Here is a 22435-nt window from a genome sequence, read left to right as displayed (position 1 = left end):
GTAGAAACAAAGATTTTGCTAACAATTGAGCACAGTGAAATCGATTTAAGGTCAACATGTTTAATTTTGAAATATTTCTGAGCAAACAGACCATAGAACTTCTTTTACTTGAAATTGCAATTCAAAAATGCCATCTCTGAGAACGTAAATTGAGCACTAACATGACAATTTTGTGTGGGTCAACTACACTGGAAGCTACTCCGCCTATGATGCACCAGGGGTTCAACACAGTCTGGCCTCCCGTCACACGGCTGCCAGCCAGAGCTGCCTGATCCTATAACAATCTTTTATCAACCGTTGTTTTAAAATTGTTTTAAAATCGGAATTACATGAAACTGAAATTGACAAACATTTAGCATAACGGCCACTATTATAATCCGCCTCATAATTTACATTTGACGAAAACCTAATCTTTGAAAGACCAAATTCTGATGTTATCGTCACTTCAACGTAGACACTCATTTCCACACCTCAAGAAAAAGTTTTTAACCACTCTGAAACTTGGTTCCTTCAGCCAAAAAAAAACAATTGATAGTTTTTTTTCCTAATGATAGCTAATATGTTAGTAATGTCAATTAGTTCGCATTCCAATTTTACTAGCAATCGGGCACGACAAAAGAAAAGTTGACCTGTAAAAAATTACAGGTGGGGAATTGAAGAGAGGAAAATGAGCTTAACTGGTAACATCATAAATACATATCTGCCTAGATTCAAAACAATTACCCTGAAGCCTCGCATCATCATCGGAATAACCACACTTCTCTCTTTAGTCGTCATTTTAGTCGGGATTCCCAACAACATCAGAATATTATCACAGTATGGCACTCCAATGGAGTACAGATCACTCAACACATTGGAACATGCTATTTTTCCTTGCAAGTAGGGGTCGTCAACTAAGGGGTAGAAGAAGTCGGTTGTCTGGGCCATTGCCAGACCTCCAAACTGTATTGGCACAACTGAACAATCCAGGCCTACATGAAACGAAGAAACAAATTTAAGTCGTAGCTGAAAACAATATACATTTTTTTCTATGCCAGGAAACCAAAAATGAAATCTTGACAGTGTCTGAAACTCTCTTTAAAATTGCACGTTTCTAACTCAATTACATCCCACTTAGCATTAAATTTTATCAAAAGAAATTTTAAATAGGTTTTTCCAACGATAAAAACCTTGTTAGCTTTCGTTAGATATTGGGCAAATCACACTCACCTACAACGATCATATAATTAGCGTCAGACTCAGTCTCACCTACGTCCAGGATTGGTTTAGCAGACAATGACTCCGGGATCCAATCTCCCCTCGAGTTCAGCCTCTTACATGGCGATGGTTCATCACAACAGTCCTCGTGACACGAAGTATGGCTTGAACTCCCTCCCCCTCCCACTCCGTTTGTGTAGAATACTTTACCATTTTTAGATTTTCGCTTGGAGGATGTTTTCCCGCTGGGAGATTTGTTAAGTACCTAGAACATACACAAAAGCAACAATCAGAAAGCAAGATTGATTCACAAATTATATTACCAGATTTATCTTCTGTTATTATATGAAGATCATTTAACATCGGTTCACAAAGGCATCAAACTGCCTACATGATCGAAATTTTGATGACTAGTAAAATTTCAGGCAACTAGACCAACAAAGATCTAGAGGTAGAGGTCATTTTCATTACAGAAGATCTCCAATCGAACAATGAATTTTAAGCTTTCACTGACTTTATTTAATCTTAGCGTTATCAGATCTTATTGGCTCATACAACAAACTTATTCTCCGTTGCGCCATTTCGTCTTTCAATCGTGCTCGATTTTGTCACATTAGAATAAGCAGAAGCAACTTCAATTAGACACAAAGGCGAAGCTGCACTTCGCAAGAAGAGGCACAATAATTGTGCAATGAAATTTGCGACTTTAATACGTTGGATTCTTCCTGGTATAGCCCCCCATCCAGCCTTGTAACAAAAAATATACTGTCTACCTCACCCCCAGTAGCAGATTATTTGGCTATAATGGGAAAGGCCCAGGATTTTATGTAAGACTGACCTCCAGATACTCGAGCAGCTGAGTCTGGGGCACTTTGCAGCCTCACCCTTTCAGGTCAGAGAAGGACAGCAGACTGAAGCCATCATCCAGTCCATGCAGTCTGTTATCAAAGTCATCAAACTCACTTGGATTCAACATTTTCAACTCTGAAAATGAAAGAAACTCACATTATTTTGATTATAAGTTCATGGCCACTTGAAGACTTGAAGCCATGCAATTTGAAATTTTACTAAACTTAAGATCAGAGTTCAAATCTAGCCGGAGGCACATTAATTGTCAAGTAAAATGTCGTATATCAAAGATCTCAAAAACATTTAAGATCATGAAAGAAGGTTTTCTGTTGTTTTCTAATTATTATTTGGATGGGAAAAATTGGGACAAGGGGGCTGGGTGGGACAAAAATCTCAAGCCTTAAAACGAAAACACGAAACTAGTGTTAATCATAGTAACAAAAGTCAACTTGCTTAAAATTAGATTGATTAAAATTAGATTGATGCAAAAATACATCTACCAAAACTAACCAAAAAAAACTCACGTGCTTTTTGAATAAACATAAATAGCGGAAACCAAGTGCAATAAAATAATTTTTAATTGAAATTTAATTGAAATAAAACAAAATGAAAAAATTTGTTTTCTAAAATTTGAAAACTTTTATGAAAACCATCCCCCCACTCGCCATATAAAGTTCAAAAGGATAGATATCGCTCCTTGTAACAAATTAAATATGGCAAATAAGCTTCTTTCAACCAATTTGGAACAATTTCTAAGACGGATTAACTCGGAAAACCAATGAGCCATAGAAGATTTTGAAACTCCAAATTTAAGAGATACTTCTTATACACAGAGGCAAAGCGGAGCTTCGCATGACTTGCGATACCAAAAAAATAGCATCGTACGGTAGCAGACAGGACAAGAAAAGAGAGCTACTAAGTCCAAGGAAAACGAGAAAAAACTTCGAAAAAACCCCAACTAAGTAGCTTTCTTGTCTCGAATGATGTTCTTTTTGAGAAAAACACGTCCCGAAACACATTCCAAGGCGTTTAATAAAAATTAAAAACAATTTTTGAGCAAAAAAAATGTTGTCATGAACAACTTTGCACTATAAATTCTATTCTGAGAATTTTAACGTTTTGTGCAACCCGGAGGAAGGCATAAACATTATGGCTCCCTAGAGCGACCTATAATTAGATGAGTAGGTCGATAAAATACAAGCCGAAATCATTTAGGCCGAAATTTTTTTTGAGCGAAAATGATGAAAAAAAAGGAATATATACGAAGTCAAGGCTAGTAGAATAAGCAATTGCAGGAATTAGCGAAAACAAAAAAGCAACTGCAAAAAAACTGCGTACAGCAAAAAGAACTAAGATGTGGCAACTTCAGTCGACAAAACATAAGCAGAGTATTAACAAGACGACATTTTTTTTTAAACGAAGAAATCCACGTTAACAAAAAACAGGTCCTGGTCAGCTTTGAACGCAGAACCTTCGCCGCCCAGGCGTTTTCGTTACCTCCAGACTAAGTGTACCGGAACCGCTTAGAAACTCATTATGATTCAAGATACAAAGAAAAAAATACAAATTCCGATTTGATAACGCTTGCTAATCGCGAGCGTAATCACGCTATCATGACAAATGCAGAAAAATCCAATTCGCCATCTAAACGACCCATTAAAAGCGACTAACCCTTAAAAAAGTTGATTTCTCTTTTTCAAAAAAATTATCGGTTTATTAATACTCTGCTTATGTTTTGTCGGCTGAAGTTGCCACCTAGATTTTTTTGCTGTATGCAGTTTTAATTACATAAGTCGAAAACAGTAAGTTGAATAAAATTTCGGGCACAAATAAAATAAAGAGTTAAAACACAGTCGAAGCTGAGCTTCGTACCACTTTCGACACAGAACGTACAGGGTTTCAACAGCATGACGCTCAAGAACAACCAAAATTTCCTGGCGACGAGGACTTCGAACGATGTAACCCTTGAATGCGTCAAAATGTGTTCAATTTGACGCATTCAGTTCGAGGCCAATTCTTTTCGCTTGGTCCGTCATCTTTAGAGCTCTGATGAGGGATTCCAGCAAGGAGACCCTATCTCATCCATCGGCTTCTCGTTGTGCATCCAGGATATCCTTGAGAAAATGCAAGCCACATTCAAACAAGCTTAATTGGATGACGTGTTTTTGGGCGGTCATTGGGAAGTGGTTCACGAAGATCTCTCAAAACTGCCGGACCAAGCGAAAAAAAATTGGCCTCGAACTGAATGCGTCAAAATCTGAGCTGACTGTCATCGGGCAGAACTTTCACGAAATATTCCGCCGGTTCTCAAATGTGTGCCCTGCAATCAAGTTCATTGCTGCCGAAGATGCAAAACTGCTAGGATCCGCCATTGGCTCGTCTGCATTACCATTTATTTTGACAAAGAACGGCAACATGATCAAGGAGCTCTGCAAAATACTAGACTAACTCCCGCGGTACACGGCCTTTTTACTGCTTAAAAACTGTTTCTCGGCGCCTAAACTGATGTACATCCTGTGCACCGCCCCTACTTTCTCTGCACCAGATGTCATTTCACAGATTGACTCGGAACTGAGATCCTCAGCGGAGCGCATCCTGAATTTAGCCATGGATGAGATAACAAGGGCACAAAAGTCTCTGGCAGTCAAAATGGGTGGCTTTGGTCTACAAAACACGATTGACCTCTCCAGCTCTGCCTATCTATCCTCAGTCAAGACCAACAGTGCGATGATCGGTCGACTCCTTAATGATCATGCACTAGCACCATGGATAGAGCGATCGCATGCTACGCCGCCAGACACGCAGACCTCCAAACCGAAGTCATGGATGGAACCGATCTATCGCCATACTTAAATGCGCCTTCTCCAACGAACCAGTGACACTGAGTTGGCAAGGTACAAGGGCTTCAGCTGCACTTGTTCAAGTGACTGGCTGAATACACTGCCCTCTTCAAACTTGGGTCTTGGGATGTCTCATGATTGCTTCTGGATCTCAGCCTGTCGGCGGTTGGGTGCCCCTGTTATCACCGAATGCTCTTGCATTTGGGGCACCACCAACGACAAGTTTGGGAACCATGCACTCACCTGCTCAAACATTAGAGGCAAACACATTCGCCACCAGACCTACAACGAAGTGATACAGGAAGCGCTCAAATCCGCTGGTGTTTCGTCCATGCTAGAGCCTCGGGGAGTTTTACATGATTACGGAAAACGCCCCGATGGCGTGTCGCTGCTCCCACGGGCCGAGGCCGTGTTATAGCAGGGGACTTTACATTCACACGCAGACTCGCCATTTGCAACTTACGCCTGGCCACCAGTCACGGACCTGCAGTTGCCACCGAAGCTGAGTACCGCAAGCGTGGCCACTACTCTGCCCTTCCTGAGCACACGATTCTCGAGCCCGTTGCAATCGAGACGCTCGGCGGAATTGCCAAAAGCAGTTATGATTTCTTGCGCACGATTGGTCTCCGCATGAAATTGCTTTCTGCTGAGCCGCGCACTTTTGCATTCCTACGCCAGCGATTCGGTATTGAAATGCAGAGAGGAAATGCAGGATGCATCCTGGAATCGATCTGCGACGGAAGCTGATGCCCCTGTTTTGAGAGCCATGGAGGACCACTGAACATCTTGTGAACTTATCTGACATTTCGCTCTCTTGTCCTGGTGGAAGAAGGATAGAGCGAAACAACGATGAAAACTCTCTTCGTCTTTGGCTACTCACGGGGTTCGGACAGGCCGACCACTCAAAAACTGTATCTATCTTGAAGAAGAAATTCCCAGATTACACTATTTAATATTCGTGTGAAAGCTTTTGAAACAGTAGTTAAATCGACTGAAACGATGAGATTGTTTTTTTTTTCAGTTGTATATTTGAATTTACTCGCTTTTCTTGAAAAAAAATATCTAAAAACCCGAAAATACTCTAGATATAGTTTTGTTTTAAATTTATTGAAGTCTCAATGGTGTTGAAATTGAGCATTAGAAAAATTGGCACCAGGAACTCAAAACATGCTGATTATTTGCAGCAGAGTAGTATTTGCAACGAGGATAGTAGGATTTGCACCGAGGACAAAGCCCAGGAGTGAGTCCTGTAAACAAAGTTACTTATGGGAAAAACGTCCGGTATCTGATTGCAACACCCTTGCTTATCGCAAGGGTAATCAGAGCTGATTAACTTTCAATCAAGTAAGAACCTGTTAAAAATCGGTATTTAAAAATTAAACACCCTTAATTACTCAATCAAAAATTGACGGGTTTATTCAGTGGCTCTGGTAGACTATAGTTTGCCGGTAAAAAGCCTATTTTCGGATGGGATATTGCTTGAATAACGTCTGCCTTGATGATACACTTTTCATCCTCAACCGTTCACTTTTGACTCCTGATCTGTTGCGCAGAAAGCAAAAAAAAAACAAACGAAATACAAAATCGTGGTCAGAACAGAAAATTCAGAAATCGTAAAAAAAATACGAGAACCACGACTTCTAGATTAAATTGATCCACCAAACTCTCGAGTTCTAGAAAATTGTCTCGAAAACTGGGCCATTTTGGTAGTTTCTGCGCCAACAGTCCTGTCTAAGCAAGGCTGTTCAAAAATTAATGGGGGGAAAAATTAACGGCCATTAATGGATTTTTTAAGTAAAAATGGCATTAATGGATTTTTAATTCGAAAAATTAGAGGCCATTTCCGTTATTTCAGAGAAAGATGTTTTGTGCGGTGGAAAAGTGGAAATCCAAACAAAGTGCAAACAAAGGAGCAAACAAAGTGAGCTGAGCAGATTGTTTTACAACGCGGTTCCAGCAAGTCATGCCGCCCAATTCTGCTTCCAGCAAGCGAATCGTTAACCATTATTTTGCTGTCTTGAGCGATGACACACGGAAATGTGTATGTGGAAAAGTTATCAAACAGACGAAAAACAAGGGTTATACCAACTTACTAAATCACGTTAAGTCTGCTCATCCGAATTACCAGAAAGAAGTATATCCGTCGGAGAATCAAATTGACGCCTTTGCTGGATTTGTTTTTGTTACCAAAGTTACAAAGAAAGCTGAAAATTACTACGCCTGGTTGGATTGCGTATGTTCAGAGCTGAAACCCTTTTCGTTTGTCGATTCTCAGTGCACTAAGAAGTACACAAAATTAACTCTAATTTGCCGGAATACGCTTATGAAATGGTAGAAACGTTAACAAGTACGCTTACAAGAGAGGTAGAAACAACAGTTGTCAAGATTTTGGACGAGAATGAGGCAAATTTGACAATCAGAGAGAAAGAGGAGTGTCAATCTCTGAGGAGCTGTACAGCTGTTTTGCCTTCTGTGAGTGCCAGTTCGTCGGATTTTGCAACACGCGTTTTGGAGAGCAAGCGTGCAAAGACAACTGCGACGGAGTACATGAGTTGCAAATTTTTGGAGCCGACCTCGCATCGTATTGAAAGATTTTTCAGCGCAGCTGGGTATTCTCTGGGTGACCTGCGGCAATCAATAACCCCTTTACATCTCGAAGAACAGCTCTTTCTCAAAGCCAATGCACGAATGTGGAATATTGAAACCGTCAATGACGCTCTTCAAGAAGAAAACTGAGAAACATTCGAACTGAACGCCATTAATGGCCATAATGGCCATTAATGGATTTTTAGTTTTCTCCATTTCCCTTAATTGATTTTCCGCTGAAATTTAATTTTTCACTTGAAAATTAATTTTTGAGCAGCCTTGTGTCTAAGGATACTACTACTACTTTTTTTTCCACAATCCAGACATATATTTTGTAGAGTCGCTCTTTATTGCGAATCTAGGCCCTTTCTTTTGCATCTTAACTTTCACGTGGTACCATTTTTGCAGTCAAAATCGGTTAGGCTGTAATAGACCTGAATCTAGAGGTCAAGTGAGAGCTCGTACTCACACACTACCATTCGATCACACAAAATCGAATTCCTGTCTTCCAAACACCAACAAAGCTGATAAAACACAGGCATACAAATTGCAGGTAAGACACTAGGCACACAGGCAATTAAATCACAGTTTGAGCCAGCTACGTTAGGAAAACTTAATATTGTAACCCAAGCGTTTGATTGTGTAAGAGTTAGAAGATTTAAAAAAGGGTAAATTTAAAAGGGGCCCTTCCGTTTAGGTACGGTCGTGCACAAGCTGGATAGGGCCCATGCCAGCATTATATAAATACATCAATAAACAATATTGCAGGAATTAAGTCAAGTCAGCATTTAATGCATTGTCATTAAAAGTATTTACTTCAACCGTCCCTCCTCTACAACAGCACTAATTGAATTGTCTATGAATTGCGTCTTACGGTATTCCTTTGAATACCGTAAGACAAAGAAAGTAAAAAAATACCGATATCATGTACTCTGAGATTCATCATGATATCAGCTTTTCACAAAAAAAAACAACGACAGAAAAGACAAGCTTTGAAAATCACGTTGATGTAACTGATAGCGATGAAAACTGCAAAACTTCTTATCAGCGGCTTTCACTTAAAACCAAACTACAAATCTTTTGTTCGGAAGATGATCACAATCAATTGTTCCCCCGGCAACCGCTTTTGAAAACCACAAAAATAAAGGCCAATTAAACGTGCCTGATGGCGTGCGCATTATAATTGTTTCCTTGAAATTTCAACAAATAACTAGAGAGGAAAAATGATATCCGAAAAAATTATCAACACCAGCAAGAAAATCTACATGCTTTTTACAAAAATTGGAAAATAAAGTATCCGTACAATTCGACATCATTTCGACATAGTACCTTTGTAGAATATCACTACATTGTAACTATTTCTAACAGGGCATCAAAAAAATTTTACTGAAATTTATTACTGAAATTCTAACAATAAGGATAGCCGCTTGAGGTGCAAGTTGAACAAAGTCCGACCACAAAAAAGGGTCGCTTTTAGATGACTGTATGTAAGAAATTAGTAATAACTAGCGTATAACACACCTCCGGTACTCATGATAAACCGCATATATTGGAAATAAGATCTGCATTCTTTGAGTGTGCTTTGACAGCACCCAATTTCAGAGTTCGTTATTACAAACTTCGCAAAAGTTTTATTCTAAATTTATAAACACATTTTGAAGAACCATAAAATTTTGTGAAGTTTTATATAATTTCTTCAAAAAATTTAAAATTAACTAAGAAACGTCACATCTGGGAAGCTAAAAGCAATTGAGCAGTCGCTTTTGGACGCAAGATTTACAACTCCTGAGAGTACTCTTACAGTACCCAACTACATAGTTGGGAAATTCAAATTTTGAGAAACTGCACCTTAATTTTTCCAAAAAAAAGGTTTTTTTTTTGAAAACCAGAAAAAAATCACATCTCCAAAGATTTGAGCAGTCTTATTAAATGACAATAATCGCAATCTTTGAAGGTACTCTGACAGCACACAACTGCAGGGTTGGGAATTTCACTTACGTGAACTATTTTGTAATTTGAGTTTTCTGAAGATTTCAAAAAATCTTAAAAACCGTCGTATCTGTTAAACTAAAAAGATTTGAGCATTCTTTAATGGAGGCCGAATTTGCAACTCCTGAGATTACTCTGACACAGGTTAAGAATTTCAAACTTTGAAAAATAAATTAATTCAATTTTCATAATTTTTTTTTTCACAATACAAAAAAACGTCATGTCTGGAAAACTGCAAGGTTTTGAGCAGTCATATTTGGAGGCAAAATTTACAACTCCTGAGAGTACCCTGAAAGAGCCTCACTAAAAAATTATACTCAAGTTCCCTGAAAACTTTTGAGAAAATCCTAAAAAACGTCATATCTCGAAAACTACAAGATTTTGAGCAGACATATTCAGAGACAAGATTTGCAACCCCATAAGAGTACCCTCAAAGATTCCAATAACCGGATTGAGATCTTCAAATTTTTGGAATTTTTTAACATCTAATTTTTTTTTGAAAATTTCGAGAAAATCATAAAAAATGTCGTATCTCGAAAACTACAAGGATTTAAGCAGTCAAATTTGGAGGCAAAATTCGCAACTCCTGAGAGTACCCTGACAGAGCCTCACCATCGAGATGGGATATCAAATTTGTGATTTTTTTATATCTAAATTTTCTGAAAGTTTTTTTTTAAATCCTAAAAAAGCGTCATATATAGAACTACAAGGATTTGGTTATTCATATATGGAGGCCAGAATCGCAAAACCTGGTAAAACTCTGACATCATCGAACTATTGTGTTGCTAATTACAAACTTAATAAAAAAAAACTAAATTTAAACGTGAAAATGGAAAAATCCTTAACAATTGCAATATGCGATATAGCTTAAAGGTGAAAAAATTCTTTTCACAGGTTAACTTCTGATCTGTAGGCCTCCCAGGCCTCTTTCGACCAGCTCTTTCTTGGACGTCCATTTCGTCAAAAAACACGTCGAAAAAGCTTAAACATGCCTAATATGAAAGCATTCATTGAATAACCCCAAAGAGCTTCCTTTCTCGCCCCTAGTTGTCTGTGTTTCAGGTAGATGCCGCGATTCTAGGCAAAACGCACCCCTGAGTTCTCTTAGAAATGTAACATTCGCCCGGAAGATACATATCGACGGAAAAAAAAACGAAGTCCTAAGACGACTGGCTAACGTCTAAACAGAGCTTTACATGCTTTTAACCGTCTCTACCAAGCCAGTACTTTCGGTGGTCTTTCTAACATCGGGTGGACAAAAAACGTTACTGCTTTCGGCTTCGGTCAAAACACTCAAATTAACTTAATTACATGCAGAAATAGTGAGCTCATGGCTGGGTCTCAGTATCCCCAGACCACGAGGTCACTCCTAAAAACAGAGTTACTACTACTTAATGAATTATTATTGTTTTTGTTCAGTAGATAAAAATCATCATCTCCATGGAAGATGGATCAACACTTTCCCCCAACTCCTAGCTTCTCATCTTGGTAGAATGAATTCAGATGTTAATTAAATTCAAATCAGGATATGACAGGGAAGCTAAAAGTTTATTATAAGTCAATAAAAGTTCCAGTCCCGAGACCCCTCCGGATTCTTAAATCCGGGGAAATAAGGCTCTTATCTTCCTCCCGGAAGGCTGGTTTTCCACCCTTCACCGTTGTTCGCAGCGGCTTTGCAACTATTGTAGCGACACAATAGTTGCAACTCGGAACGGTCTCTGCTATTCCTGCAATCTGTTGTTGTTTCTCAATCACAATTTCCGTTGTTATCGTCAGCGCAACTAATGTTATTGTGTTTTTCTTCGACTTCTTGCCAAAATGGCCATTTCTGACGTTTCTCAGAAATATGACGTCATACTTCGAAATTTTAAAATTTCAAAATACCAGAATATTCTAGCCCTCACCGTTTGACCAATCGTTCCCAAAACGCTCTTATTCTTTCAAAATTGCCAATTCGGAAGGTTCACTGCTAAAAACTCGAATATGCTGAATCTGCATTTTGATCCATTCTGATCGACCAAAATGCCTGGCTTGGTCCTTGAAGTCCCAATTTCTAGTTTTGTGACATTCGATCAGAATGGATCAAAATACCAGAATATTCTAGCCCTCACCGTTTGGCCAATCGTTCCCATAACGCTCTTATTCTTTCAAAATCGCCAATTCGGAAGGTTCACTGCTAAAAATTCGAATATGCTGAATCTGCTTTTTGATCCATTCTGATCGAATGTCACAAAACTAGATATCGGGACTTCAAGGACCAAATACATCAAACCAACTCTAGTAAAATCAACAAATCACTCCTACCACGGCGCAACGCTTCATGATCTGTTTGAAACAGTTTTGCAATACAGATCAAAGCAAGTCATGTGTTGTTTAATTTGATAAATAGATTTGTACACCCACATACACTCATTGTTTCACCTAACCTCAACCTAAATCTAACCCCTCAAATGTTCTGCCGTGATGGCATCCATTTCTCGTTCTACGGTAATGATTTCTTTACAAATTTTCTTGCAAATATAATCTATAAATTCTCTCGCTAACTTGACACCGCCGTCCTTCCTCAAATGGCTACTCAAACACATTGCCTTATTTGTAGAAACAGCTTGCGAGGTGGAGGTGATTGGTACTTAGTACTTCACATGCACAGGCTAAGTGCATGGAAAATAAAGACAATTTCAGCTGTCATCGTTGGACCTCCCAATTTCATTCAGCTAACGACACGCATGGTTGCAATCCCTCAACCCTAGCTACAACCACACTCCCCCAAATTCACCCTCACCCATCCACTGCGCCACACTCACAAAACTCAAGAGAACCCTCCACTCTAGACACTAGAACAACACAAGACCCATGGTCAAACCGCTGTCCAGAATTCACAGAAACCACAAGGAAATTATAATCCGAAGTGGTCCACTGGAAACCGGTCTTTATGATATTATCAAAAAATAAAGTTGGTTACAATTTCATTGAAAGCCTCAAGGGAACTCTGAACAGCCCAATAGAAAACAATGAATATACCTTCGCAATGCACGCAGCAGTGATCTTTCCGCACTTACTACTCTGCAAAACAAAGTCCGAAATTGATGGATCTCTATCCAAGACAATAGCAAGGCGACTTAAGCAATAGCAAGACGGAGACCTGGATGGCCTATATAATGAAAGGAAGGCTCTTCAAACGCGCTCGACAAAAGGAAGTAGAAGAAAAACTGAAACTGAAGCACAACAGTTCAATAAACTAACGAATACTGGTAAATTAACGAAAATCACTAAAATCCTCCCCCAAAAATCACTAAAACCCTCCCAGTTCTGTAAAAAAATCTTCCTTAACCCTTAAAATCGGTGGCCTTAATATCAAGGTGCGATCCGATCATGAAAGCTATCTAGAATGGTCTAAGGAAACATCAAAAGTTGTGGATTCTCAAGATCCTGTTACAGCAAAAACACAGCAAGAAAAAATATGTACGAAAATCAAAAAGATGAAAACTGATAGAACAAACCGAAAAAAAACAAACCTCATGAACTCCTTAATTGAAACAGACGAATACGCAAACGACCTGGCCTCTAAAAAGGGAGCCTCTAACTAGCTCAACGCTTTACCTTTCAACAGATAAAACTTCAACCTGAATGATTCAGAATTCAGAGATGGTATTTACTTAAGATACGGTTAGGAACCAACTAAAACCCCACTGGTGCATGAGGTGCTAATTTTAACTTGACACATGCGCAACACTGTGCAAAGGGCGGGAACACACACATAAGACACAATAAAATCAGAGACACATTCGCCAACCTCATGAACGAGGTTTGCCATGACGTCAAGATTGAGCCGAAACTTTAGCCGTTGCCAGGCGAAAGCTTTGTCACCAATTCAACTACAACTGGAGATGAGGCACGACTTGACAATAAGGCAAACGGACTCTGGGGTTTAGAATTTAGCCGCGCTTTCTTTGATGTGGAAATTTTCAACCCCCATGCCAAAACAAGGCGAAAACTGCATAAAGACGCATATAAAAATCACGAAACGCTGAAGATTTCCAAATATCAGCAAAAAGTTTTAGACATAGAGCAGAGTAGCTTCTGCCCGTTAGTTTTCGGATGCACCGACGATGCAACAAAAAACTAAGTGAAAAAAGACAAGAAAGCTATCCAGAATCAATAAATTACATAAGAACTAAAATATGCTTCGCGCTCCTGAGGAGCTCTATACTATGTATAAGGGTGTGCAGATCGCTGCGCAAAATTCAATTTAACAATAAATCCATTAGCGCTATTGTAGAGGAAGGACGAATAAGATAAAAAAACATTACGACGATGCATTTAATGCTGATTTATGATTTCAATGATAAATTGATACAGCTTGCAGTATGGCCCTATCCAGCTTGTGCACTTACCGTAACTAAACGGAAGGGCTTCTTTTGTAAATTAGTTTTTTTATTGAAGTTATTTTAAAAAAGCAGGTATACAGACAGACAGACTTAATTTGGCCTCGAAAAAAATTACCGATAAATTGATGACCTTGCAGAAAACTAAATGAAAAATTTTCTTAAGCATTGCAATACATGATATAGCTTAAGCATGAAAAAATTCGTTTGTTAAACATGCAAAATTTTGATGCTTAAACATGGGAGATAGCTGTCACGAGCATTTAAATCTAGTATAGATAGATAGATAGATTGAAATGGTAAAGAACCAGTTTAACATAATAAAATTAAAACCGAGATTCTTCCTAGTCATACAGAGTCTTTTCTGACTGATACTTTATATAGCGGTTCTCTAGCTGTTTTGTAGCTATTCTAGATCAGAGAATCAACTTATGTAGGAAATAAAGAGTTTCAGAACTTGCACAGAAAATGGTACGGGTACTTTTAATCAAACTTGGTACGGGTACTTTTAATCAAACTTGTTATCAAGTTATAACCAAAAATTTTCAGTTTCTGGAATCTTGTGTTCATTCACTTATTTATCTGAATCACCATCAATAGCATTTTCAGTTGACACCACTTTGACCTCATTCAACAAATTTTGTTCTCATTTTTTCCTAAAGTCAGACAAAAAACAACAAATGCTAAAGACGTTCCTTCCTGTCGCTTCATTACGACGCCAAGCTGGGTTTTATAACTAAGCAGAAAACTCTTCTCACTTGCTTTGGAGTAGACATTGGAGGCCTACACATAATTCTCAGTTTGTGTTAGCCTAAATGTTGTGATAAACTTATTAAATAAATTTGTTTTGTTTGATGTTTGTGCCTGTTTGTGGAGTGCCCTCTGAAGGATTTTGGAGACAGGTCTGTCAAGTGGCTTTCTGTGGAGAAGGGGGAATCCGGAACTGGCTTGAAGAGTCTAGTGGTGAACCGCTGGACCTACTGAGCTCGGGTGAGATTGTTCCTTGTTTTTGATTTTTGTAGTTTCATTTTAAAATTTAAATTAGTCAAATTGTCTGTTTTTATTATTTCTTATTTGCTGATTTATAAAATTCCCACTAACCGTTTTTTATGGGTTAGTTCAGTCTCCTAGAGTCCAGTCAAAATCCTTTTTTTACCTTTACGCTGCTTCAAGATGAGGAACAACAACAAAGAGTGCACCAGCAAAGATTGCTTAAAACCTTCAGGACTGATAAATTAGATTAGATGTGATTGCTGTTCTAGTTGGTATCATATCAGCTGTATAAATATTAGCAACTCTAAGGAAACCCAATAGTTTCAATGTCCTTTATGCGTTGATGTAAAATCTGTTAATAAAGCAATATTAGGTAAGGATTTAGTGCTAGACATTTCTGGTAAGACAGCCATCTCAAATGTTCGAGTACTCAAAAGAGTACCAAAAGACTCGCGTGTTACCTTGGCCAAAAGTCTGTCGGACAAAATAAATGAAATCTTCTACAATGTAAAAGATGTTACAAAATGGCTAATTTTTTAGCGGCTTTCTGGTTTTTTTTGGAGCAACCGCAAATAAGTGGACACAAACAGACCATAAGCATGCGCTCTTTGCTAAACAAAAAAAATTGAGCTAATCACGTGTCACTTCCAAAACACCATCCTCAAGTTGCAAGCCCGCCTCTGAGTGATCTTGAGCAGAGAATAAAGCTAATAAGTAGTAAGCTCGATGAAGGAAATATAAAGGGAGGGATGAGGCTTGCTGCTCCGGATAACAAAATTGCTCCTTTGTCAACTGATTACTATCAAAATTGTTGTCTAAGCACCCTCAGCGAGCCAAATTTACAGCTCCAAATCTAGAAATTTCAGATAGTTTTTTTGTAACCGAATTCGGCCTATACAAAGCGATAATGTTTCGAAACCTAATTGAACGCGACGACGATCCAAAGTGCACTGTACTTTTAAAACTTGCACTGTGCTTTTCAACTCTCTAAATAGAAAAACAATGCTAATCATGTTTTTTCAAATTGCCCCAAATTGTATAATTACACCCATTGCGCCTATAGTAAACCTAGTTACCTTTTTTACGGAATCTCAATCAAAATGTCAAAAGACGGAACTCAGCAAGGTGATCCTGAAGGGCCACCCCTTTTTGCGGAAACATTTCAGACACTAGTCAAACAGTTGGAGTCGAAAACTAACATTTGGTCTTTAAACGATAGAAGTTTAGCTGACAACTATAAAATAGTACTCCGGGACCTCAAAAACAGTCTCAAATCGGAACAATTTTACGGCCTGAGCTTGAATACTGAGAAGTGCGAGCTTTGTTTTTTGAAACCGACCACGAGTACACAGTATAATTGAATCTTAACACAATTTCGAAAAATATGTACCAAAGTAAAAATAAAAACAAAAGAAGAACTCCTCATTTTAGGATCTCCAATGGACGAACTTTGCCGAAAAAAATTGCTCGACGAAAAGATCAAGGAGCTTGAAAAAAGTTCGAATGTCGTTGACAAACTAGACGCCTATATTGGAACCCTACTCAGACAAAAACTCAACCATGGAACAGGAACTTGCAAACTGCCAGGCGGTTCATGACATAGCAACATATAAGAAGAGAAGGATGTGTGTCACAATCAAAAAGTCCAGTGCGAACAAGCCACCCTATACATAGGTTCGACTCTTCACGGGAACGAAGTCTTGAAGCAAGTTGCCTATGACAACTATACCATGAACGATTTCAAAGAACTCGCCCAACTCTGGGAGACTTGATGTTTGTTGAGAACTGCCATGTCCAATAGTTTAGTCGAGTGATGTTATTATAGTCGTGTAATTCAAATATTCAACTTCTTAAATCATTCTTTAAAATTTCTTTGAGCCTAGCAGAATAAATTAGAACATTGATTTTTCCAGAAATCTTGTTTTAAAGCTACAAAAAATAGGGACTTTTTATATCTAGAAAACTCCCAGAGATTTTATCTAACATGTTTGAAATCTCAAAAATTACCACAATTGAAAGGTTTAGATACAAAACTACCCATCTCTGAATTTGAGTGGATTTTGCATTATGGAAGACGTAAAACTATTCGAAGTCGTTCAGATATTTAAAAACAGATATGCGATATCTTAGAAAAGGAAATACTTGGAAAATTTGAAATTTCATTTGGAAAAGAGGAGTATGATAAACTGGTTGGTTTTATCCCCTCGGTTTTGTCGTATGTGAAAACATTCAAAAAAATTTGTATCGTTATTCACAAGTGCACTGTAGAAAATGAACGTTCGATAAGAAATTCTCAAAATTTTTGATTCGATTATTTTTTGATTTAATTCCGATTTAAATTTTTGATTCGATTTGATTTAATGTGCATTATGAATACATTAAATGTGTTTTTAAAACTAAAGATCAAAGCTGGGGGAAGTAACAAAGAGCCCATATTATGCTAAGTCATCTGCCATCTCTAACAAATAACTGAACTTTTGTACAAAAGCAGAAAATTGAAATATGTGAAGCTTTAAATTTGTTCTTTTAAAAAAAATTTATTGTCCATACTCTGCGTTAATTTTTTTTTCAGCATGACTCAGAAGTATCAATGTGATACTTGCCCAGAAAATACAGTAACGGAGCGTTGAAAAGGTACCTATTGACGACTGGCTGACGTCAGGTACCTTAATTACACTCGTTTCTAACTGTCTAGACCTAGCCGGTTTTTTTTTCTAGTCTGTTAAGGGCTAAGTAAAATATACCATTTTTAACCATCAGCCAAACTATTTTTGATCAGCTTTCTTTTGCATGCACAAATGTCTACATAGCGGGGTCTCAGATGTCCAGGTTACGTTATTTTTCATAAAAACACGGCTGAAAAACAATTTACTATGTTTTTAGTGACAGCTCTATAAAAAAACCATTGGTTATGGGTTGACTATTTCCTCTTTTCTAACTACTCATGTTCTGAAGTACTAACCAATTTTGGAGTTAAGTAAATTGTTCAGGGCAGTAAAATAGACAAAATACTTATCTAAAGTTTTTAATAGTCTCTGGGTACCGGGCCTCCAATTCCGTGTTCTCCCGAAACCGACGTCGTTACCTCTCCATCCGCTTTCGTGGCACTGAAAGGTACGGATTCGCTCCGGATTTCCCACTGGACCTTCTTTCCGTCTGATCTTCCTCAGATAAGCGTCCTATCTTTTCTTGTGACCACGATAAAAGGCATCATTTTAATCTTGTTCTTTTTATCTTTCCTCGCGTTAATCCGGTTGTCTGTTTTTTCTTGTGTTTTTTGAACAAAATTGCTGTTTTTACATTTCTCACAAGTTTACTAGCTCCAATTTGAAAAATTTTAATTCTAGAGTATTCTGCCCGTCATTTTTATTACGAATTCATTGATAACGTCTTTAACGTCTTTAATGTGTGCGTTGACCCCATTGAACGCATAACTCCGGGTTATCTTCAAGTGGTGGCCCAGTGTTCTAGGGTCAATTTTACAAATCGCATATGAAAATGAAATTTATCCACGTCACCTCAACTCACGTCACAGTATCAAAAATGGCATCGTACTACACGTCACTGTCTTCTAATTTTTTTAAACAAAATTAGGAGTGACGAGATAAAAGTTCTTTTTTGACTACTTACGTCACTTCCCCTAAATTTGTTTTTAAATCTTGCTGATTTAGAAAGGTTTGGGACGTGGCACGGCTGCGCTCCCGTTAAAACTAATTTAGAGTTACTCCCAAAGTTAACCGTTCAATTATGCTTTTGCCTTCAATATTATAATTAAGAAGCTCTGTGGCTAAAAAATGTATTGAGGTACCAACCATCCCCGACCAATCATCCCTAAACCCTACCAGTTCGCCACATGTAAAAATGTGTCCCAGACAGGTTAAAAACTTCAGGCAGGTTTAGATTGGTTAATATACTCAGCTAGGGCATGCATACTTGAAAAGTTTACCATTAATAAACAAAAAATTTCCCTTGCAATTCATCAATTGTAATAACTCCTAACAGTTTCAAATTTTGGTATCATCAGATATCAACAAAACAAAAGTTTAAAAGTGTCAATAATCTATCTTGGTTGACTTGTTCAAGTTTTCACGCACTACAACAATTGAATTTTTCACTTCTCTCCACTCCTGCTCCGTGCCTTGCCTTCAAGTCTTACTCCATTGCTTCTTTTTCCTGCTCTCCCATCCTGCTGTCTTCCCTCACTTTCTGTAGCATGTCAACAGTGTTGCGGGCCGTGCCCCAACCCTCTTGTTTCAGCAATCTCTGCTTGCAACAGGGCAGGAGATCTACGTTGACCTTCTTCTCCCGATTTCTAAGAAACCTGTTTTGCAAGCACAGGCTCACCTTCCGTTCCAGGCAAGCTTGTAAGACCTCCTTTTTCTAGTTTTCCGTGGTACAAGGCAATCCAGCTACCCGTTTCATAGCTGTGTTCTCGGCGTTCCTGTGCGTCAGAAATACTCCCTTATAGGCTCTCGGTCATCTATTCAGCTGGAATGATTGATAGGCCTCCGTGTTTTGGATAGATGTCGCATCGCGCGTTCATATACTCATGACGTCATCACCACACGGAACCAAGGCATCAATCTCTGTCTTGTCTCTATCCTCTCGACATTTTTGCAAATGTTACAGTTGGTACTGCAATCTCTTGCTCGCTCATTCCGGCATTAGCCTCTTATCTGCTAAAATGGCACAGACTACCATTTTTGAGACGTTCTGGGCTTGATCAGGCAATCCCATAGAGAATAGCTCCTCAGCTTCCCAAACCAACACTAGTATTGCTCTCTTGGGGTACCGAAGCGTCTGCGTCAGGCAGTGACACGAGTACTCCCCATGAGTCAGCAGTATGTTCCTCCAGGTTCGATAACCCGATGCTATCAGCAGGGGCTCTAAATCCATCATCATCTGAAGTGTTTCATCCTACTCATCTGTTGTGGGGAAATTATTCGCCATCATTTCACTCGCTTTCTTCTTCTGAAAATCACTGATGTTTCCGTAGCCCAACTACACGAATTTTTCGCCTACTGTCTCTTCTAGACCTCTCCAGGACTACCTCAAGGATTTTCGTCAAAAATTCATGGAATTTCTCAAAAACTCTCAAAAATCGCACGCACTTAGGCACCGAAAAGAGCTGGTCAATCAGCCGATGCTGCGTTCTGGCATCCACTACTACTAGGTGCGTCAGGAATAGAACAACACTCGAGGGAAGGTACCTAACCAACAAACAAAACACTCAATCTTTTGACCGGAATTGATATAAATTAATCTGAAACAACAAGAAATAGGAAATTCAGGTCAAATCTTGTCCGGAAAAGTAATCAACTGTCATTTTAAATTTTACCTTTTTTGATTTTTTTGTGGATTTTTTGCTGTTTTTTTGTACTTTACCGTTTTTAAGTAATTTTGATTTTGGCTTTTGCTTGGTTTACGCTTTCTCTTTAGTTGTTTTTTTTTGGTCCCACGGCCTTGGGATAAGCAGGATCTGACTTCCCATCTAATCCTCCGTTCCCCGGAATTTTCGGTCTCAAAAAGCTAAATCGTACCAGGTGGAGTGTCTGCACATTCCGCCTAGTACAATGCAGGAGACCTCTAACTCGAGCGTACGCCAAAAGCAAAGGGTTTGTCACTTAAATGGTTGCTGACCGTGATGGTTTATTGCCTTCAACAGGAGCGCAATAAAAAACGTCTATGTAACATTCATTCGCACAGGCAAAACACAGTGAAGGAGCGCAAAAAAAAACCATTTGACCACTAGCTGACGTCAGTTACTTTTGTACTCGTTTTTAACCTTCTAGACCATGCCGTTTTTTTTGGTCTCTTAAGGGCTAAGTAAAAAGTTACCATTTTCAAGCCATCAGCCGAACAATTTTTGATCAGCTTTTGTTTGCATGCAAAAATATCTACATCGCTGGGTCTTGGGTCTTGGTTCCCCAGAAAACGTGATTATTTTTAACACCACAGCTGGAAAACCATAATTTACTATGTTTTTAATGACAGCTGTATAATAAATCCATTGGATATGGGTTGACTCTTACCTCTTTCCTAACTATTCATGCTCTAAATTACTAACCAATTTTGGAGTTAATTAATTCGTTCAGGGCATTAAAGTAACTAAAATACGTATCTAAAGTCTCTAGTAGTCTCTGCGCACCGGGTCTGCAATTCGGTGTTCTCCCGAAGATAACGTCGTTACCTCTCCGATTTCGTGGCACGGGAGGGTTCGGATCCGCTCCGGATGTCCCACTGGACCTTCCTTCCGTCTGATCTTTTTAATCGTCCTATCGTGTCTTGTTACCATGACAAGAGGTTTCGTTTTTCTCTTGTTTTCTCTCGACTAATTTTTGTCTCGTTATTCCGGTTGTTTGTTGTTCTTGTGCGTTTTGGACAAAATGGCCGTTTCTACTTTTCTCAGAAATATCATATCTCCAATCGAAATTTTGAAAATTTAAATTTTTAATTCCGACCCTTCTTTTCATTACGAATTCACTGATAACGTCTTTAACGTCCTTTTTGTGTGCATAGGCGGGTTCGGCTGTGCCGATCCGGGGGATGTGCACACATTTTACATCATCTGCTAATTCCTTAGCACTCGTTTTTTTCACCAAATCCGCGAACAAGAAAGTTGATCAGCTGTACAAATTTTACATGAAAAAATTTGCCTTGTTTGAATTTTGAAATATGCATCATTTATAGTTTGACTCGTAAAATTTTTGTAGAATCATCTGCTATTTCATTAGCTATTGATTTCTTCAACTACTGATTTGAACATTAAAATTGTTCAGCTTAAACGTTTCCATGAGAAAGAAAGTTGCTTCGTTTGAATTTTGTTTCATCATGTATATTATGACACATTGACTTTTCAACTATTAAATTCTTGAACATAGGCTTGAAAATGAAAGCTGCTTAGCAACGAAATACCTTCGTTAAAAAATTCATAGTTCAAAATTTTTCCTTTATTAAAACTGCTCAAAGTCATGTTGCTATTAAGTCTAGAAAAACAATAACTTTTTTGAATCGAGAAAATAACGGTGATGGGAACAAGTTTTTCGATGTTAAACAATCAGGTATAAAAATCATGTGAAAAACACAATCACCATTGAAAAAAAAACCGTAACACTATCCATTTTTCTTATTATTCAAAACATTTAGAAAACATTGAAAATTTCGCATATAACATATTGCATATTAGCATGATAACTTTCAGATATAGCCCTGGAACATATTGATCTCAAATGTTATGCGGTCATATTACAAGGTAGCGACTGTTTTTTTAAACCAAAACCTTGGTAAACAAAATTGCTAAGCGTCAAGTCTTTTTGAATAAAATGATAAAGTATGGTTCATCAAGGTACTCTGTAACTGTTTGATTTTGATTTGAGTGTTGTTTTACAACAGTGGATTAAATTAAGCGCAAACTCTAGATTTTATTGTGTCATGCCTGTTTTAAATGTAAATTTTGGACAACAATTCTATCGAAATTCAATAAAATATTTTTCAGTGACTGAGTGTAAGTGATCAGAGCTATTATCTGTGAAAGTGTCATTTTTTGGTTTTCACGAATTGCCACTGTAATCTGGGTCTGAAAATGCCAGTTTTCGT

At 38.2% G+C, this 22435-nt stretch overlaps 1 protein-coding gene across 1 annotated transcript in view; it reads right to left on the bottom strand.

Moving 5' to 3' along the window:
* LOC134852992 (inactive selenide, water dikinase-like protein) overlaps positions 1-22435 on the bottom strand; it is a 304439-nt gene that overhangs the window by 6000 nt on the left and 276004 nt on the right. Inside the window, exons 2-5 of the mRNA XM_063868897.1 lie at positions 2036-2183; positions 1249-1462; positions 724-971; positions 162-274 (exon numbers count right to left, since the gene is read on the bottom strand). Coding sequence (XP_063724967.1) covers positions 162-274; positions 724-971; positions 1249-1462; positions 2036-2173 — 713 coding nt within the window. The 5' untranslated portion in view covers positions 2174-2183. The remainder of the gene's footprint in view (positions 1-161; positions 275-723; positions 972-1248; positions 1463-2035; positions 2184-22435) is intronic.

Source organism: Symsagittifera roscoffensis, chromosome 8 (assembly GCF_963678635.1).
Source record: "Symsagittifera roscoffensis chromosome 8, txSymRosc1.1, whole genome shotgun sequence".
Lineage (NCBI taxonomy): Eukaryota > Metazoa > Xenacoelomorpha > Acoela > Convolutidae > Symsagittifera > Symsagittifera roscoffensis.
The sequence above is the reverse complement of the archived record's forward strand: the minus strand, read 5'-3'. Positions and strand labels throughout refer to the sequence as shown.